This window comes from Numenius arquata, chromosome 10 (genome assembly GCF_964106895.1).
Source record: "Numenius arquata chromosome 10, bNumArq3.hap1.1, whole genome shotgun sequence".
In the NCBI taxonomy this organism is placed as follows: Eukaryota; Metazoa; Chordata; class Aves; order Charadriiformes; family Scolopacidae; genus Numenius; species Numenius arquata.
The window spans coordinates 36,685,695-36,703,059 of record NC_133585.1 but is presented as its reverse complement, the minus strand read 5'-3'; the positions used below and the strand labels follow the sequence as shown (position 1 = coordinate 36,703,059).

The 17,365-nt window shown below is 39.6% G+C and overlaps 2 protein-coding genes across 2 annotated transcripts in view; both read left to right on the top strand.

Annotated features, from left to right (window-relative positions):
- The window catches only part of BLTP1 (bridge-like lipid transfer protein family member 1), a 120,913-nt gene extending 119,791 nt beyond the window's left edge, over positions 1-1,122 (top strand). Inside the window, exon 87 of the mRNA XM_074154853.1 lies at positions 373-1,122. Coding sequence (XP_074010954.1) covers positions 373-589 — 217 coding nt within the window. The 3' untranslated portion in view covers positions 590-1,122. The remainder of the gene's footprint in view (positions 1-372) is intronic.
- A 908-nt stretch (positions 1,123-2,030) lies between these two features.
- ADAD1 (adenosine deaminase domain containing 1) lies at positions 2,031-12,531 on the top strand. Its single transcript, XM_074154873.1, has 11 exons — positions 2,031-2,217; positions 3,664-3,840; positions 4,270-4,437; positions 4,984-5,052; positions 5,595-5,720; positions 6,659-6,782; positions 6,998-7,168; positions 8,852-9,078; positions 10,477-10,714; positions 11,208-11,340; positions 12,418-12,531. Exons 1-11 carry the CDS (start codon positions 2,031-2,033, stop codon positions 12,529-12,531), a joined length of 1,734 nt encoding a protein of 577 aa, XP_074010974.1.
- The last annotated feature ends 4,834 nt before the right edge of the window (positions 12,532-17,365 follow it).

Genomic DNA, 17,365 nt, shown 5'->3' with positions numbered 1-17,365 from the left:
TGAAAATGACGTTTCTGTGTCAGGGTTTGTTTGGTTTTTAACCTCTGCTGACACTGCTGGAGCACCTACCTGTTCATTCACAAATCAAAACAACGCATCAACCCAGGCCAAACAAATCTCGACAGTAGTAATAAATCAGTTTCAGCATGATCTGCAGGCAGCCCAGTCAGGTTTTTTGCCTCCTCAAGCATCCTCTTCCTTTGAGAGGATGTTCCATTGGTCGTTTTCAGCTCATCTGTATAAATTAAGTTTGCAACAACGCTTGTTGGACTTTAGTTGGTAAATGGTAAAAATGGATGTTTGTTTATACAAACGCCAGTTAACTATATTTATATATTTGAGGTTGAGCCTCCCCTATTGACTGTTTTTTAGATTGATATCCTGGACTGGGAGAAAAATCGATCCCGTTGGTGTTGACTACATCCTCCAAAAGCTGGGCTTTCACCACGCAAGGACTACTATTCCAAAGTGGCTGCAGCGCGGCGTCATGGATCCTTTGGACAAAGTTCTGTCGGTCCTTATAAAGAAACTCGGTACTGCACTACAGGATGAGAAGGAAAAGAAAGGAAAAGACAAAGAAGAATACTAAAAGTATAATGTGACAACTGTAATTCCGTTTGATTTTATCAAAGTGTTTTATTATATTTTAAGAATTTAAATATGGTTTAAAGAGAAACCTAACAGCTTTTTGCTACTCTATTTAAAACTTACATTGTGAGTAACTGTTTACTGTGGTACATGATACCATTCTGTATTTGAAGTTATTGCATGATGATGATGACCAATGTATATTCTGTGAAGGAATAGCTGGAACACTGTAAATCTGCTCCTCAGCACCCACTGTTTTATGATGTGCAATATGATTCCTGCATCTTTAAAATACTTGCAGATTAACTGTGAATTTTCATAAACTTTATTTGCCATAACACAAACCCCTCGTTGATGTGACCGGTAATTGATTTGTCAATGTAGACTTGTGTAAATTATATATATATATATATAACTTATGAAACTGTGATTGCCTTAGTGCTAAAAATCATGTTTATTACACTTGTAATAAAATTTAACTACTGTACAGGGCTTTTTTTTTTTTTTTTTGGTTGTTGTTCAACTTCCTTGATTAAAAAAAAAAAAAAAAAAAAAAGGTTTAAGTGTAAGAGTATCATTGACGTGAGGTGACCGGGCGGCCCCGGCGGTGCCTCCCCGGGCAAAGGAGTCCCCCTGCGCTGACGCCGGCCCCTCTGGGCTACGGCGGTTTCGGATGCCGCCCTGCCCGGCGGGACGGCGGCACAGGAAGCCGACCAGACAGCGGAGAGAAGGCAGGTTGGTCGGCGGCCATCGCGTCGCCGGGACCAAGCTTTCTTTCCTTCCTTCCTCCCTCCCTCCGCCGCGCCGCTCCGCGGAGGGATCTCCTTTTTCCACAACATGGAGTGGCCTCCGCGGAGGAGTCCCTCCCGCTGAAGTGCTGGCGGTGAGAGGGCGAGCCCTGAGGACCGGCAGAGCCCGCCCTCTGAGGGAGGGTCCCTCCTGTCGCCTCAGGCGTGCCCCACCTGACCGCCGCCGGTAACCGCCCGAGCCGAGCTCAGCGGGGGTGGGTTTCCTCACAGGGCAACAGGTACCAAAGCTGTCAGCTGCAGGTCGGCCTGGAAACTTGACAGGAATCAGCTTTGCCGCTGTAGTTCGGTTTTTTACCTCAAGGGCCGGCTGGGGGATTGTCTCCTCCTTCAAGCTGGTTGCAAGGGGAGGGCGCAGAGCTGCATGGAGTCTTTGTTTAAAGCGTGAGGGAAGGTGGCTAAAGAACCGGAGAAGTGGCTTTGAACCTGGGAAAGGGGAGAGATTGATTGAGAGAGATTGATTAATTGATTGGAAGGACGCAGGGTCTGTGTTCTTTTGCCCCAGTCTGTAGGGAAGCAGAGCATGAGTTGTTCATAGTGCTCTTGTGAAACGGCTCAACTAAGAAAACTGGAGTTGGCAGCACGCCTTTAACATCTCATAACTTTACCGTTGCACTTAACATAGGTTGATCAAAAATGACTAGCAGCAGCGGCTGGTTTCCGAGTGCTGGAATCCCCACCTTTGACCCCATAAAGAAGAAGAGTTTGCCAGCTCGGCCTCCTAGGCAGCCCCTTCCAGAGAAGCTTTCTCAGTCTGAGGCTGCCAGGCCAAAACTTCCACCCTCCGAGAGGTGCGGTGTACCAAAAGGGATGCAAAATCCAGGTATAGCTTTCAGTTTACACACTGGGACTAGCTATTAAAATACACTGTTAATGCTAGCGAAAGTAATTTTATGACTGTTTTATGAAAGGTTGCAACCCTCTGCTGCTCCTTCTTATCACTCTGTTTTCTTAACTTCCTTAGCATCAGCTTGAACTTGTTCCTCTACTTCCTGTGTCCTTCCTGTGGAAGTTTGTTAAAGTAAGAGATTTCTTGCAGGGTGGGCTACACAGTCTGCAGCATTTCATAATTATGAATTCCAATTTATGCATTAATAGTGCTGTAGAGGTTGCCAAAAAATAGGGTATGTATTGCTGCATGGGTTTACATAGAGGTCATTGAGAGAAGTTTTAACTGCAGTTCCAGATGTCCGGGGGTGTATTTTGAATTCTGTCTCTTTGAATAGTTGTATTGAGGTAAAGGCACCTATTCATGAGACTTGGAAATAATAGTTTGTTTTAATTCTTCTTGGCCGGGGGATACTTGTGCCTGAATATATGGCAACCCTGAAGCTGAAGATTCCATTTGTTCTGGTGTTGATACAGAGAAAAAGATTTAATTTGTTCTTTTAAATCTGAAAGAACACACCAATCGTTCACAGAAATAGATGCTGCGGGAGATGTTAATCGGTTATTCTGTAGGAGATCACCAAGTCAAAGACAACTGTCCAGATACAGCATGCTCCTTGGAAGAGTTTGTCTTTCGAATGAAACTCGCGAGTGTGGGTTTGCCTTGGGACTTATTCTCAGAATTTACAGAAGTCTCTTAGGACTTAGCTAGCTTGCTTCACATTGCCCTCTGAAGAGAGTAAGGGCTTTGGGCTAGGATGGCTGAAAAACCTACCCACCTGCTGTCGTCATTCAAATGTGGTTCATCATGGGGGGAATCTGCAGGGTCAGGGTGGGTGTGCAGTGCAGCTCTCCCCCTGTTTTGTCCAGGCCACCTCAGCCAGAGGTGCTGGTTTGTATTCAGCAGCTCTTTCTGAGGGGTTTTCTTTTTCTTTGAATGAGTTACAAGGTTTTTGAAAAATGTGTGAGTTGCTAAAACTTTTACAGTGTTTTATGGCAAGGAGTCCCACTGCTTCATAGTTTTGTATGAAGAAACACATGCTCTATTTTTTTGAATCTGCTGTCAGCAGCTTTTATTTGATCACCAGTTTGCAAGAGAGGGGAGGGGGAATATATGTTGTATTTGCATGCGATACCTGTCTGTATTCAGAAGTTAATGGATTTAGTACTCAAAGTAAAAGTTTTGATGCTGTTGGAAGAGGAGGTACACACTGTTTCAGAATTGCTGGTATTGTTAATGTAGGATTTCAGTACAAAGCAGTACTGCTTTAGAGTAAATGTTTTTGCTTTTTGTTCTTCTAAGAAACATCTAAAAAAGCATTTGTTTGTAAACAGATTTAAACTGCTGAAGAGTTTAAATTCGTTCTTAATTTTGTTTCCAAACCTTTACTTTTGAAAGCAGCCCATCCACCCCCATTATCTGCACTTCCTTCAAAGAAAGTCCTAGAGGAGTTTATTGCAAGATATAAACAGGGAGTAATAAACCCAGTATCTGCCTTGCACCAGTATGCACAAATGGGCCATGTACAGCTTGAATTGAAAGAAACTAGTGTGGCAGGTAAATATTTATTCTTTTCTTAAATAAAATAATATTTCCTTATTCTTGAAGTAATCTGAATTTCTGCGGTTAGCTTTGATGGCATTAATACAGATGAGTTTTTTTACTGTTGGTTTCTCTGCCCTCTGCATATGTTGCTTTTTGGCTGCCTTTTTATTGTTTACACAGCTGTGTCTTATAATTAATTACTACCAAATTTGATCAGATGAATTATGTCTAATTCTGGCTGCTACCAAGACTGTGTTGAAAGTGTGTAAAGTGAAAGCTACCAAAGTGCCTGTGGAGGTGAAAGGTTTGAGTTGTATTTCCCTAAAATTGTCTTTTTTCTTGTAATTGTTTTTGAAATGAATATAAGCACATAAAGCTGTGGATAAAAGTACCTTAAAATGTAATTTCACTAATTGCATCTGCTTTTTTTCTCCTTTAAAGGCAATATCATAAGGCCTTATTTTGCCTTTTGTGCTGTAGTAAATGGTGTTAGCTACAAGGCTGGACTGGGAAAAAACAAGAAGGAATCTAAATTAAATGCAGCTAAACTGGCTCTTGATGAGCTACTTAACTTGGAGCATTCAGAGGCAAAGGCTTCTGAAAAGTCAGGTAAATATTCTAGCAACACCTAATGAGAACTTGAAAAGCTTGGCTTAAACGGTGTCCTATGCAAAATCTCTGTATAGTTTTACTAAATGCTTCTGTGTCAGGGCCTCTGTCAAATTTTCTTGAATCCTTTGGGCACAGCTGTTTGTCCTGTGGTTCTGAAACTTTTTTCCTTTGTCTTCTGTGTTTTAGGAGTTGCATCAGTTTGTAGCACAGAGTGGAGAATATTGAAGGAGTTAATTTATTTGTTGCACTTAATTTGCTACTCACTAGGTAACAGCAATATGAGGTTGATTCTAAAGGGTTTCGATTTTTTATAATCAAAAGGCTTCAACACTGACTTACTACTTTAAAAAGAATTAAGTTACCATAACATTTATCTTCCTTTAAGGGTTGCTGCCTAAATAGTTCCACACTTAGAAGGACTTCAAAATCAGAAAAGAAAATTCTTAGAGAATTAGAAACTCTTAACTTGCTGGAAATAGTGTGAGATCGATGTTTTGAAATTTGGAATGTCCACGCCTCTTTGAAATTTTGTTAAATTCTTAGGTCATCGCTGTACTCCTGCTAAGCACCCAACTCCAGCAAACTCTGTTCGCGTTTCAAGGATCTGTTTTGGTAAGGAATAGTCTTGTTTTTCTTTGTTGGTTCAAATTACCCAGCAAATGCTTGCTTTTTAAAATTTTCTTTCTTTTTTTTTTTTTTTTTTAAATTATTCTTTTACTGTATTTAATGATCTCTATGAAGTTACTGTTATTTTAAACATCTTCTCTTTGAAGAACACTGTAAGAATGAGTGTCGTTGAAGTAGGAGATTGGCCATTGGTTCTACAAATGGACACAAATTCAAGCAGTTTACTTCAGTGGTGAAATACTCTATTTCTGTCCTTACTTGAAATACTGTGTGCAGTAGGTGATCAAACTTGATCCCTATCTCTGATTTATTATCATGAATAGTAAAAGTATAAAGTGTTTAAGTATTCTTGTCCTTTATTTACTTATGTCCATCCTGATAATCTTCAGAAACCCATAAGTGTGTGTTGATAAGTAGTGCCTTTACCATGTGTTTAGGCTTATAATTTGGCAATTCGTTGATCATGTCTCTTCTCCTGCCCTCCCTCCCCCTGGCTGTGTCTTGCTGGCTTTTCTTGTTTTATTTAGAAGGAAGACAGCTTATATATCAGAAACTTTCAGACACACTTAAAGAAGTATTTAACAGCCTGACTAGCAAATACCCCGAGTATCAAAGTTGTGGCAGTTCACTGGCTGCCTTCATCATTGAAAAAGGCAAGTCTGTTTGCATCCTGGGTATGGGGGAGTAGAAAACCTAGGCCGTTTGTGTTCCCAGAGAGCCTTGATTAATGCATTTCTCATTTAGTAAATAAATGTAAAGGGTAGCTCTCCCCTTCTTTGTCATGCTCTGTTCCAGTGGCTCTGTCACATGCATAATTGTGCTACAGTCACACAAATATTCAAGACCTGCATAAGGATTTTCTTGTGCTGTCTCAGAGTAAGGTTGTATAGGCCAGAGCAGGTGGATATGCCCTGAAGGAAGCTGCAGCCTGTGGGGAACCCATGCAGGAGCAGGCTTCTGGCAGGAGCTGTGGCCATGGAGAGGAGCCCACACTGGAGCAGGGTTTCTCGCAGGACCTGTGACCCTGTGGGGGATCTACACTGGTGCATTCTGTTCCTGGAGGACTGCACCGTGGGGAAAGGACCCACGCTGGAGTGATTCATGAAGGACAGTATCCTGTGGGAGGGACCCCGTGTTGGAGTAGGGAAGGACAATGAGGAGGAGGGAGCTGCCGAGATAAAGCATTAGGAACTGATGCTTTCCCACACCTCTGCGCCACTGAGGCGGGGAGGAGAGGAGGTAGAAGAGTCAGGAGTGAAGTTGAGCCTGGGAGAAAGGGGGATGAGGGGAAGGTGTTCTTAGTTTTGGTTCTGTTTCTTGCTATTGTACTCTAATTGGCAATAAATTAATCTTCCCCAAGTCTGGTCTGTTTTGCACATGATGGTAAATGGCAAGCGATCTCCCTGTCCTTACCTTGATCTATGAGCTTTTTATTTTTTCATAAAATCATTTAGGTTGGAAAAGACCTTTAAAATCATCGAGTCCAACCTGCTGGGGAACAGGGCATGTGAGATAGCAGCTTGGTGGGCACCTGGCAGCCAGACAAGGTTAACCCACCACAGTCACGTAAAAATACATGATTTCTTTTTAGGTGGACAGCATGAAGTTGTAGCTCTAGGAACAGGAGAATGCAATTACGGCCAGTGCTATCAACCTTGTGGAAGAGTGTTGTATGACAGCCATGCCATTGTTATTGCAAGACGTTCTCTACTTAGGTGAGAATACGTGTACAAATTGATACCAGTGCTCTTGCAGTCGGTGCTTTTCAGTTTTGCTTTTGCAAATGTAAATGTAAGTGGACTTGCATTTTACAGTTATAAACTTTCTGGATTATTTTCAAGTCACATGAATTAAATGTGAAAAATGTGAATGTCCATGTCTTTGTAAGCAGTGTTTTTCACATATACTGTTACTTAACACTTTCTTTTAGATATTTTTATAGACATCTTTTGCTGTTCTATAATGAAAATCCAGTGAGGAAAGAGAAATCCATATTTTGCACAGCAGCAGGCTCAAAGCTGCTGACCCTGAAGCAAAATACAACTATCTTTCTCTACATGAATCAGCTTCCAAAAGGAACTGCTCAGTTAAAATCACGGATGTAAGTACCTTGGTATTTTTGGAGACGTTGTAGTGGAAGGTTTATTTGTTTGCAGTGACAAACGTGTTATGAATGTGGAAAAATACGCATTGTTCCATGTTTCTAAGACGGGGGGAGCTATTCTGATTCTTTTCATGTGTTCTAGCATTAATGTGCAGAGTGGTAGTGATAAGTATATGAGATACAGCTCAACATGATGATACAAAAACCTTTTACATGGGTTATAGTTTCAGGATGATGCTTTGTTTATTACAGATGGCCACTTACTAATTCACCTCCCTCCCAAGATACTATTAAAATACTAATAAATCATAAATTTAACCACTGAGCAAGTGGATGCGGTGACTTAGTATCATCCTTTGCACCACAGGAATAGTGTATAAAAAGCCTTGAATTGAAACAATAGGCTCCTGCTGTGCTTTGTAGAAAAAATGTAGTGAGAGAAACTTGATGGGACAAATATATTCCAATGATTATCTTTACACTTCTAACTTTTGTTAAATTTCTGAAGACTTTTTTTTAATAGTTTTGACATTCAACAGCAGCAGTCACTGGTTTACCAAATTCTAATGAACAATGTTATTTTGTGTCCGTTATAATGGAGTAATGTCCCTGGAAGTCGTACAGTCATAACTCCATGTATACAAGACAGCTAGCTGCTTTCATACTGTATTTGAGGTGCTTGGAGGGCAGACTTGTGAACTGGAAGTTACAGCCAGTTCAATGCAAGATGTTCTGACTGGGAGAGCCCCTCCTGTTACGATTGCAGGTGGGTTTTGATTACTTTCAATGTCACAGCCTGCTCTTACAAGGAAGTAGTTGATGAGGCTGGATGAAGTTTGTAAGCTACTCTGTAATAGTTGACAGATTGCAGATTCAGCACTTTTTCTCTTGCTTTTTGTTAATTCTGGTGTGTGCTCTCTTGAGACAAACTCTGGGAAGTATTTTCTTCTAATACAGCAGATTTGCTTCTTTGTAGAGTTATTTAAAGATAGTTTTTAGAAGGGAGCTACTTGCAAGTAATCCATTGAGTAGCAAAATGTGACCACTTATTAACAGGCAGTAGTATGTTACTTAAGCCAAAATTAAATGGTTGCTTTATAATAATGTAGTAAAGCCAAAGCACCTTAGATCATAACATTGTAAGTTATGATAAAATTGGGGAGAGTTAGCTGAAATCATCAGGCTTTGACTTCTTATCCCTCTTTAGTTAAAGGGGAAAACTGTTTTGCTTCAGAAAAATCACTGTTTTGTCTCCCTAGTGTGTTGCATCTGCTTGTTTTAAATATTTTGAAGAGTTGCAGTGTAAGTTATGTTTTAAAGGAGATTAACAACCTTACAGCTGCTTTTTCACAAGATGAACAGCCTCCAAGTAGCTTCTGTCATAGTGTAAGTAGACACAAAGTGATAGCTTGTTTGTAGCATATGCTGATCTTTTTTAATGTTTGCACAACTGATGGCTAAGATTAGCTTGAATTAGATTCTTATTTAAATACTGATTTCAGTATTCTAATCGCTTGAGCAGCTGAGTGTGGTGTTTCTAAAATGTACAAATACTGAGCATAATGTCAGGCCCAGATCTCTTGATAATTGTTTTCTGAGAAACAGTATTAGATACCACTTTACAATAATCTCTGATTAGAATACTTTCTCACTGAAATTCATTTTCTTGTCTTACTTTAGACATCTCAATCCACAGTCTGTATCTGCTTACGAAACTAATGAAGAACTGAGTCTCCATGTTGCTATAGAAGGCAAGATTTACCTAACCGTTTGTTGTCCACCTAAAACTGTTAGAGCAAGCAGTATGTCAGCTAGTGACAAATTAACAAAATGGGAAGTGGTTGGTATTCAGGGAGCGTTGCTGAGTCACTTCATTGAACCAGTGTATATCAACAGTATTCTTATAGGTAAGCTTAATGCAAATTTCAGTGTTACTTTTTATGCTTTCATGTTCCAGTTTCATTACATTTTATAAAATGTGACCTAAACCAAGATGGTTCTTTAAAGAATTACAGTATTTTTCTGAAAAGGTACTAAGTGTGTTTTGGTTTTTTCTCTCATCTTTGAAATGGCCTGATGTAGAAATCAGGCTTACTCTTTTGTCATGGTGGGTTTGTTTTAGCTTGCCAGATTGCTTTTCTTTTACTATGTATTAGAGTAAGAGAAGCTGAATTGCTGAACTTAATTTTATAAAAAATTAAATTGTAGATACTGAGAGAATGCCAAGTGTGGCAAATGCTGTGTTGACTGTTCAGCCAATTATGGTGACTTTAAGGTGACAATGTTAGCCACTTAACTGTAGAAATGAGCAGTGGCGGAAGAAACTGCCAGTATGCTCAGTTTTATGCTGCAGTATCTTATGAGCTCTATTGGAAAATCTGTGTTGGATTTTGTGTCATCTCTGTGGTCTGCACTCCCCCCAACTTTGTATTTATTAATGCAAATAGATGTCTTGTTGAGGAACAGGGATTACCAAGGTGATAGTGAATTCTCAGGATTTTGTGGCAGTCAGGAAGACCATACTATTACCAGAACTCATTTGAGTAGCTTTTATTTATGTGGTGGAATTAAATTAATGGGTATTATCCTGAAGGTTTTCAGGTGTTTCTTCCTGTCAGTATTTGTATTATGAGACTTAGCACACAGATGTCTGAGTTTTCCAGACACTGGAGCTGTAGCAGCTTTTTCTTTGCTAACACAGAACAAGGTTTTTGAATGGCTCCAAAAGATCTTGTGAGAATTGGTGAATGCCTGTCTGTTCCTTCTGAGGAAGTTTGGGCACTTTTACTTAAAAGTGATACAAGAACTTCTAATTTGCTCAATTAAGTGGTATTCAAAGTAAACATAATCATCTATAATGTATTGCCCTTCTATTTAATAGAAATTCTATCAGAGTTCATTGAGATGCTCAGGACCAAAGCATGTTTTTTCAGTACGCAGTCAGAAATACTGTTGGGTGTGGAGTAATGTGGGCAAACTCTCTAGCATGTTTTCTCATCTAGAGCATCAAAGTTTGTGTTGCAGCTTATATTTTAATGGTGTCTTCTGCAAGGAGTGTGAAGAGTTTATGCAGAATAATTGTTCCAAAAATGAAGCATCCAATGAAAACAATTGATGCCTCTGGAGAAGAAACCCTGAAATAATTTTTGTTCTGCCAACTCAATATTGGAACCGATTTTTCCAAACGTTAATTTTGTGTAGAAAAATGAATATGATGTGGACCAATGGAAACATCTGCATTCTTAGCTTTTTTTTTTTTTAAATTTGATGTACTTAAATGTGGATGATCTTGTTTTGTTTAATAGGAAATGGAAATTGCCAGGATACAAGAGGGCTAGAAATAGCTATAAAACAGCGTGTTGATGATGCACTTACATCAGAGCTTCCCATGCCTTATCTGGTCAACAGATCTCATGCTTACTTGGTGAACGCTGCACACCCAATTCAAATAGACGTTGAACAGAGGTTTCTTAGTTTGAATTGGTCGTTGTCAGATGCATCACTGGAGGTTGTGGATGGGTTAAATGGAAAAACCACTGAAAGGTTAGAATTTTTCTTCATTATGTCGGAAATAATGGTTAGCCTTATTGTTAGCCAGTTCATTGGAGTAATCATTTTTTAAGCTATGCGTGGAGGCTGCAGTATATCCCAAATGAGAGGGATTCTCTCCCGTGTTAGGTGAATGCATCCTATGATTAGATTTTGTTTTAGACATCTTGTAACTTTACAGTGAGATACCAAGGTATGAAATTAAATAGAATTTAATTAAGATATATTTATTCCATTATCTTCTGTAGCGAATGTGTTTGCACCCTAGTTCTGCTGAATTCCAATTTGAAAACTGTTTTTGGTTGGCTTGTTTAAATTCTCACAGCTGCTGATTTGCATTAGCTTTGCTCACTCAAAGTGGAAGTAGAATCATACGATCGTATTCACGAAGCATTGGAGGGGAAGAAAATGCTGTGATGATGAAAGCAATATACCTGTAATGTATTTGTTACTGAGTTTTCTTTTTCTTTTTTCTTTTTGACTCTAGTTCACCATTCAAAAGTGGCACTTCCATGGCCAGTCGTCTTTGCAAGGCGGCAATGTTAAGTCGTTTCAGATTGCTTGCTAAGAAAGCAGAACGGAATGATTTGCTTCAAGCTGCAACATACCATGAAGTTAAGGTAAGCTGGAATGGGGGGAGAGCTTTTAGTAAGGAGTCTCTTAATGGCTACTCTCAAAGCTGGTTTGATAGGCAGGGGGGACTTAGTAGTTTGCTGAAGACCTCACCTGAACAGCTGGATCTCCTTATTGCCTACAATCTTTGCCTGAGAATATATGAAATTGCTGGTTTCAAGTAAAATTAATCTTGAAACATTCTCAATGAAAATTTTTCAAGTTTTGTCGTAGCATATGGAGGTTGCTGGCCGTTTTCCTCCCATAAGAGAGTTTCGTATTAAAAAGGTTGGGTTTGGTTTTTTTGTTCATTAGTTCATTTCAGTCTTACTTTATATATTTGTTTCATACAAATGTAGATATTTTTCTACCACAGTGTAGTCTTGTGGGAGGATTCTTATGTCATAGAGGAGTAGGAAATAGGAATCATTCATGACAGGACAGCATTAGGTTTTTCCTTTGTGTTACAAAAATACAGAGAAATTACTTGAAGGAGCTACTGTGATTCTTGATTGCTATAAACATAGTTGACTCACTTCTGTCCCTGCTTGGAAATAGTTAGGCTAATCTTACTTCTCTGTACTCTTCCAGGCTTTTCTTCTCCTTAGTTCAAGAGATATATTTTATTTCTGAAATTATTATGTGAAACTTAAGCTTTAATAAAGTACATACCTTTTTTTTTTTCCCTCCTGTCAGAACATGCAAGATTTAAATGATTCCAAAACTACTTTAAAATAGAATGGTTTGCTAATTGACCGTTTGTTCATGTGTTTAGATTTGCATTGAATGATAGTGAATGGTTATTTTCTATGTAAAGATGTTATTGGAACTGAAAAGATGCTGAAAAAATAATATTTAACAGAGCAATTCCCCCATCATTATAGATGCCTAAACATATAAAAAGAGTATATTTTTAGTCTTTAACTCTTTCTCTCGCTGTCAGCAACTGAGGGAACTGTAAGATTTGTAGGTACCATTTTCTAGGAGATATGTGCTTGTGCATATTATATGCTGGGGCTAAAGAACACAGATATCTGTAACCATCATTCTTGAGATCTTTCACGATCTTTCTTTTTCTTTTTTAGATTCAATCTGAATTGTACCAACAAGCTAAAATCTTGCTGCAAAGCTACTTGGAGCAACATAGTTATGGATCCTGGATGTTGAAGTCTCCACATAGCGAACAGTTCAGTGAGTGACTGTGGGGCAGGTTGTATATGAAGTCAGTTTGGATGATTTCTTTCAGTAAAAGCTAATGCTGATTAATAAAATGTTTAACTGTAGGGTTCATATTTGCAGCAAGAAGATAATTCCAGAGCTTATTGTCAATTTAAATGCTGTTATTAAACCATCTGTAACAGTTAGTCTTTTACCAAAGTTGATGTTTTCTTATAGGTAGGAGTATCTAACAGCTTTCCAAATCTGTTTTGTTTTGCCCACAATGCCACCTCATTTCTGCTCTCTCACCCCTACTCCCACCCCACACTCCGTGGACTTATTAACGTGTTTTTTTTCCCGTTAGTTTCAGGATTGATGTGTATTGATTTCTTCTTTCCCCCCACCTTTTTCACAACTGTCTTTAGGAAAGAAAAAAAAAAATCAGTAAAAGTTGGATTTCTTTAGGAAAAAGAAAAGTATACAAATGTGAGAATCACTTTCTGAAACAAAAATTGGCAGTCTGTGCGTTTTCTGTAGGCATCCTTTCCTAGTAATTTTAAGACTTTTGTTCAGCATGGATTTGCCAAGTGGCTTGTAGTTTACTGTGTACTGTTTGTGGTAGAAGGGTTAAAAATAATCTGTTCACTTCCAAATGTGAAACTTTGAATTACCAAACTGTTACTCAACTGTTTGGCGACAATCGCTATTTGTGGTAGTACATTTAAAGCACTATAAAGGTGTCAAAGCTGTAAATTACAAAATAGTGTGATGTAGTACAGAAGTCACCAGAAACAAGGTTCCATCAACTTTTGTGGGCTGTCCCCAAAACAATCACATGTTAGTGCTTGTAGATGAGTTGTATTTCTTCACCCACAGACCGCTTTATCACTCTACTGATGAGTCCTCACAAAATTGTCTGCATACATAATAATCTGAAAAGTGTTGCCTATTGAGAGGAAAGTTGCTTCCTTGTGAGTGATGGTAAGAATATGGTGATATTATGATAATTATGATGTTGTTAAGTACCTTACTCGGGTTTTGTGTGGTGTTGTGAAACAGTGTATTCGATCTAGATAGTACACATTATTATGTTACTCAATTTTTGTATATCATATAAGCATGGGAAGCTGTTATTTAGTGTTTTCATACATCAGTAATAGTATAGTGCTGCAGTCATGTTTCAGCTTCTTATTGTAAGAGAATTCTAAAACAAAAACCTCCTTCCATTTGTTTTTTTTTCCCCTTAATCTGTTTTTCTGACTAGTATGTGGAGTCTTTGCTGGAGCCTATCTTGTGTTGATTTTCAAGTTGTTGAAACTCACTGGCTTGTTACCACCCTGTCCTTGACCTTTTTTTTGCTACTCTGCTCTTGTGTTTTCTGTTGTTATCTTTTATCTTGGAGGGGTAGGGTGGTCGTGTTCTGTTGTCTTATTTGTGGCATGTGCTCCACATAATATTTGCTCCGTGTAGTGTTTCCTTTCTAAGAATGCTGGAGAAAGGCCATCATATTCCAGGCTAGAGCATGGTGGTGCTTTTTTTCAGGACTATTAAAACTTCAATAAATTTTCTTGACAACGCATTAGTGTTTTATGCATTTCTGGACTGTTTTTCTGTATGGACTTCTGCTGAGACATCATCACCAGGGTGTTTTCTGCAGTTAAACTAGAAGCCTTAAGTATGTACAAGTAACTGAGCTTTTTTTTTGTGTGTAATTCAGCCGTTTTATTAATTGAACAGCAAACCAAAATATCTATGAAACTTAGGTTCCTTCTTAAGAGGAGGGAGGTTCTGTTGTGAAAACAACATGTTGTACTGGGTGATAGCTGTGTCTTTGAGAACCGACTCGATGACAACAGAATGGATGCAGTTCTTGTATCTGGATTGTTCTTTGTTTAAGGAACAGAGTGCTGTGGTTCCAGTAATGAGCCTGAAGATGTGTTACCAACAACACGCACACAGAGCACGTGTATGTTATACATACATGCACAGATGGCTGGCTGCACAGAACAGAGACAGGCATGTGAACGTGAACAGCACTAGCAGCCTCCTGTTGAGAGCTCAACCACTCCCCTCCCTGCTTGAGGAGCGTGGAGGGCCACTGGTGAGACTGTGTACACCTATAGGGGTGGTGCGCATACATATTCCCTTGTGTCCATACACACACGTACAGACACACCTGCTGTTCCAGCTTGTGCTCATTACCTCTTTTCCTGTCACTGGGCACCACTGAAAAAAGACTGGCCCCATACTCCTGACACCCATCCTTTAAGTATTTATAAGGATTGGTAACATCCCCCCTCAGTCTTCTCTTTTCCAGACTAAAAAGACCCAAGTCCCTCAGCCTTTCCTCGTAAGGGAGATGCTCCAATCCCTTAATCATCTTAGTTGCCCTCTGCTGGACTCTCTCCAGTAGTTCTCTGTCCTTCTTGAACTGGGAAGCCCAGAACTGGACACAGTATTCCAGTTGTGGCCTCACCAGTGCAGAGTAGAGGGGGAGAATGACCTCCCTTGACCTACTGGCCACACTCTTCCCTGTGCAGCTCAGGATCCCATTGGCCCTCTTGGCAACAAGGGCACATTGCTGGCTCATGGAAAGTTTGCTATCTACCAGGACTCCCAGATCCTTCTCCTCAGTAGTGCTTTCCAGAAGATCCATCCCTAACCTATACTGGTGCCTGGGGTTCTTCCTCCCCAGGTGCAGAACCCTACGCTTGCCCTTGTTGAATTTCATAAGGTTTCTCTCCACCCAACTCTCCAGCCTGTCCAGGTCTCACTGTATGGCAGCACAGCCTTCCAGTTTTGTGTCATCATCAGACTTGCTGAGGATACACTCTGTCCCCTCATCCAGGTCACTGATGAACAAGACCGGACCCAGTAGTGCCCCCTGAGGAACACCACTAGTCACAGGCCTCCAACGGGACTCTGCTCCACTGATCATAACCCTCTGAGCTCTGCCACTCAGCCAGTTCTTAATCCACCTCACTGTCCATTCATCTAAACCGCACTTTCTTCCTATGAGGTTGCTGTGGGAGACAGTGTCAAAAGCCTTGCTGAAGTCAAAGTAGACAATGTCCACTGCTCTCCGCTCATCCGCTCAGCCGGTGATGCTGTCATAGAAGGCTATCAGATTGGTAGCCAATCCTGCAGCTACTATTTAAGTGTATGAACTTACCTATAATTAGTTGCAAATTTGACAGAAATATATGGAGAGTTTATTTGCTTTATGTAGAGTTTTTATCAATATTTTTTAAACTTTAGATGTTTTCTCATTTTTTATGAAAACTTTATAGGGCTACCAAATGGACTACAGCAATTGTATTGCAAAATGGGGAAGTTCTACACTTCTGTCAAATGAAACTAGATTATTCACTGACTAGAACTCATACATGTTGCATTCCGTATTAATACTGATGCAATCTGTATGTTGTAAATGTGCGAGTTTTAGTGAGAAATCCGTCGTTTTTTCTATAGACATTTTGAACAAATATAAACTGACTTTTCTCACTGTCTTTAGAGGTATGCTAGTTACTCCCTTTTGCTGATGGTATTTTTTTATTTAGCCTCAGCTTTTACCTTTTTACATTGCACTCAATAGTATCTGCTTTTATCATGTTCTATGTCACGGCAGTCTGCAAACCTCTTTGCACACAGAAGTGAAGTGACCAATACTGTCTATCTTGGATCCACAGTAACAGCTTTTTGCAAGATTCTGCTGCAGTATTTTTTGCCATGCTTGCTATTTGTTGCTGAGTTTTGTCATTCAGTGGCCCTTAGAGAGTGCAAAATTACAGTTACATGAGCATGATTCTTCTTCAAGTTGTTTTAATCCAGACTTGCTCTCTGAAACCTAATTCAGTCAAGGAACTTGTTGGCTAAAAGAATATATATTTGCAGGAGTTTTTAACTTCAATGAAATGAATACTTCATCATTAACCATACAGTAGTTTTAAACTAGGTGTTTCAAACATATAGTGACAGTCTGACAGTATTGCTTAGATCTCTTGATTCTTACATAAAAGGTGTATCTATGATGTGAAGTCCATGTATTGCAAAATAACACCATGTCAGAGTAGCGATACTGAATTCTAAGGTTTTTTTACACTACCATTTGCCTTAGATTTTCTACAGAATGGGGGGAGTGTTTCTACATGCTTTTCCAGTGTGCGTTTTGTTAATGTGATGTAAATAACTTTCATCAGCTGCTGAAATGCAAAATGCTTTGCAAACATCTTGTGTACTGTACAGTTATGTATGGCTGAAACTGAAATGTCAACTTAAAACATTAATCAGAATCTGAAAGGCCTCATGACTGTAAGAACGTGCAACACAAGCAACTTCCTTTTACCTTAACTAGCTCTGCATATTGACAGTCCTTACAGTCAAACAGGTACTTCTCTGAAAAGGTGTCTTGTAGCACTTGTTGGAGGTGCTACATGGGGAGTAAGCCAGCCAGAAAATGGGCTGGGTTTTGAAAATCCACAGCAGAGCATGGCTGCTGTCCAGAAGTCACACGGCAACCCCCAAAACTAGTGCCAGAGTAGCCAAAGCCTCCGCTTTCCATCACTGTAAACCTGCCGCTGTCTCAGAATATTGCAGCCCAACTCCAAAGCAGTTTGCGCAGACCAAAACCCAAAACACCACGTGTATATTTTCACACTGCGTGTGTTTTGTTTATGAGATTAATGAGCTATAGCTTCTACCTTTCCTCATGAATGCATGGGTAGGTATCTCTTTATCATCATTTCTTCGTTTCTAAGTACTCGATTGTTCCTACCTTTTCTAATGTTTACTGTTTAGGGACTTAGAAAAACGTCATGGTTATTCCACATGGTGTGTCCACCTGCATGGATTGACCTCTCAAGGTAGGTTTTACCA

Coding starts and splice junctions, on each gene's coding strand:
- ADAD1 (XM_074154873.1), top strand. CDS start 2,031: ATGACTAGCAGCAGCGGCTGGTTTCCGAGTGCTGGAATCCCCACCTTT. Junction 2,218..3,663: donor AAAAGGGATGCAAAATCCAG/GTATAGCTTTCA, acceptor ATTTTGTTTCCA/AACCTTTACTTTTGAAAGCA. Junction 6,783..6,997: donor GCAAGACGTTCTCTACTTAG/GTGAGAATACGT, acceptor ACTTTCTTTTAG/ATATTTTTATAGACATCTTT.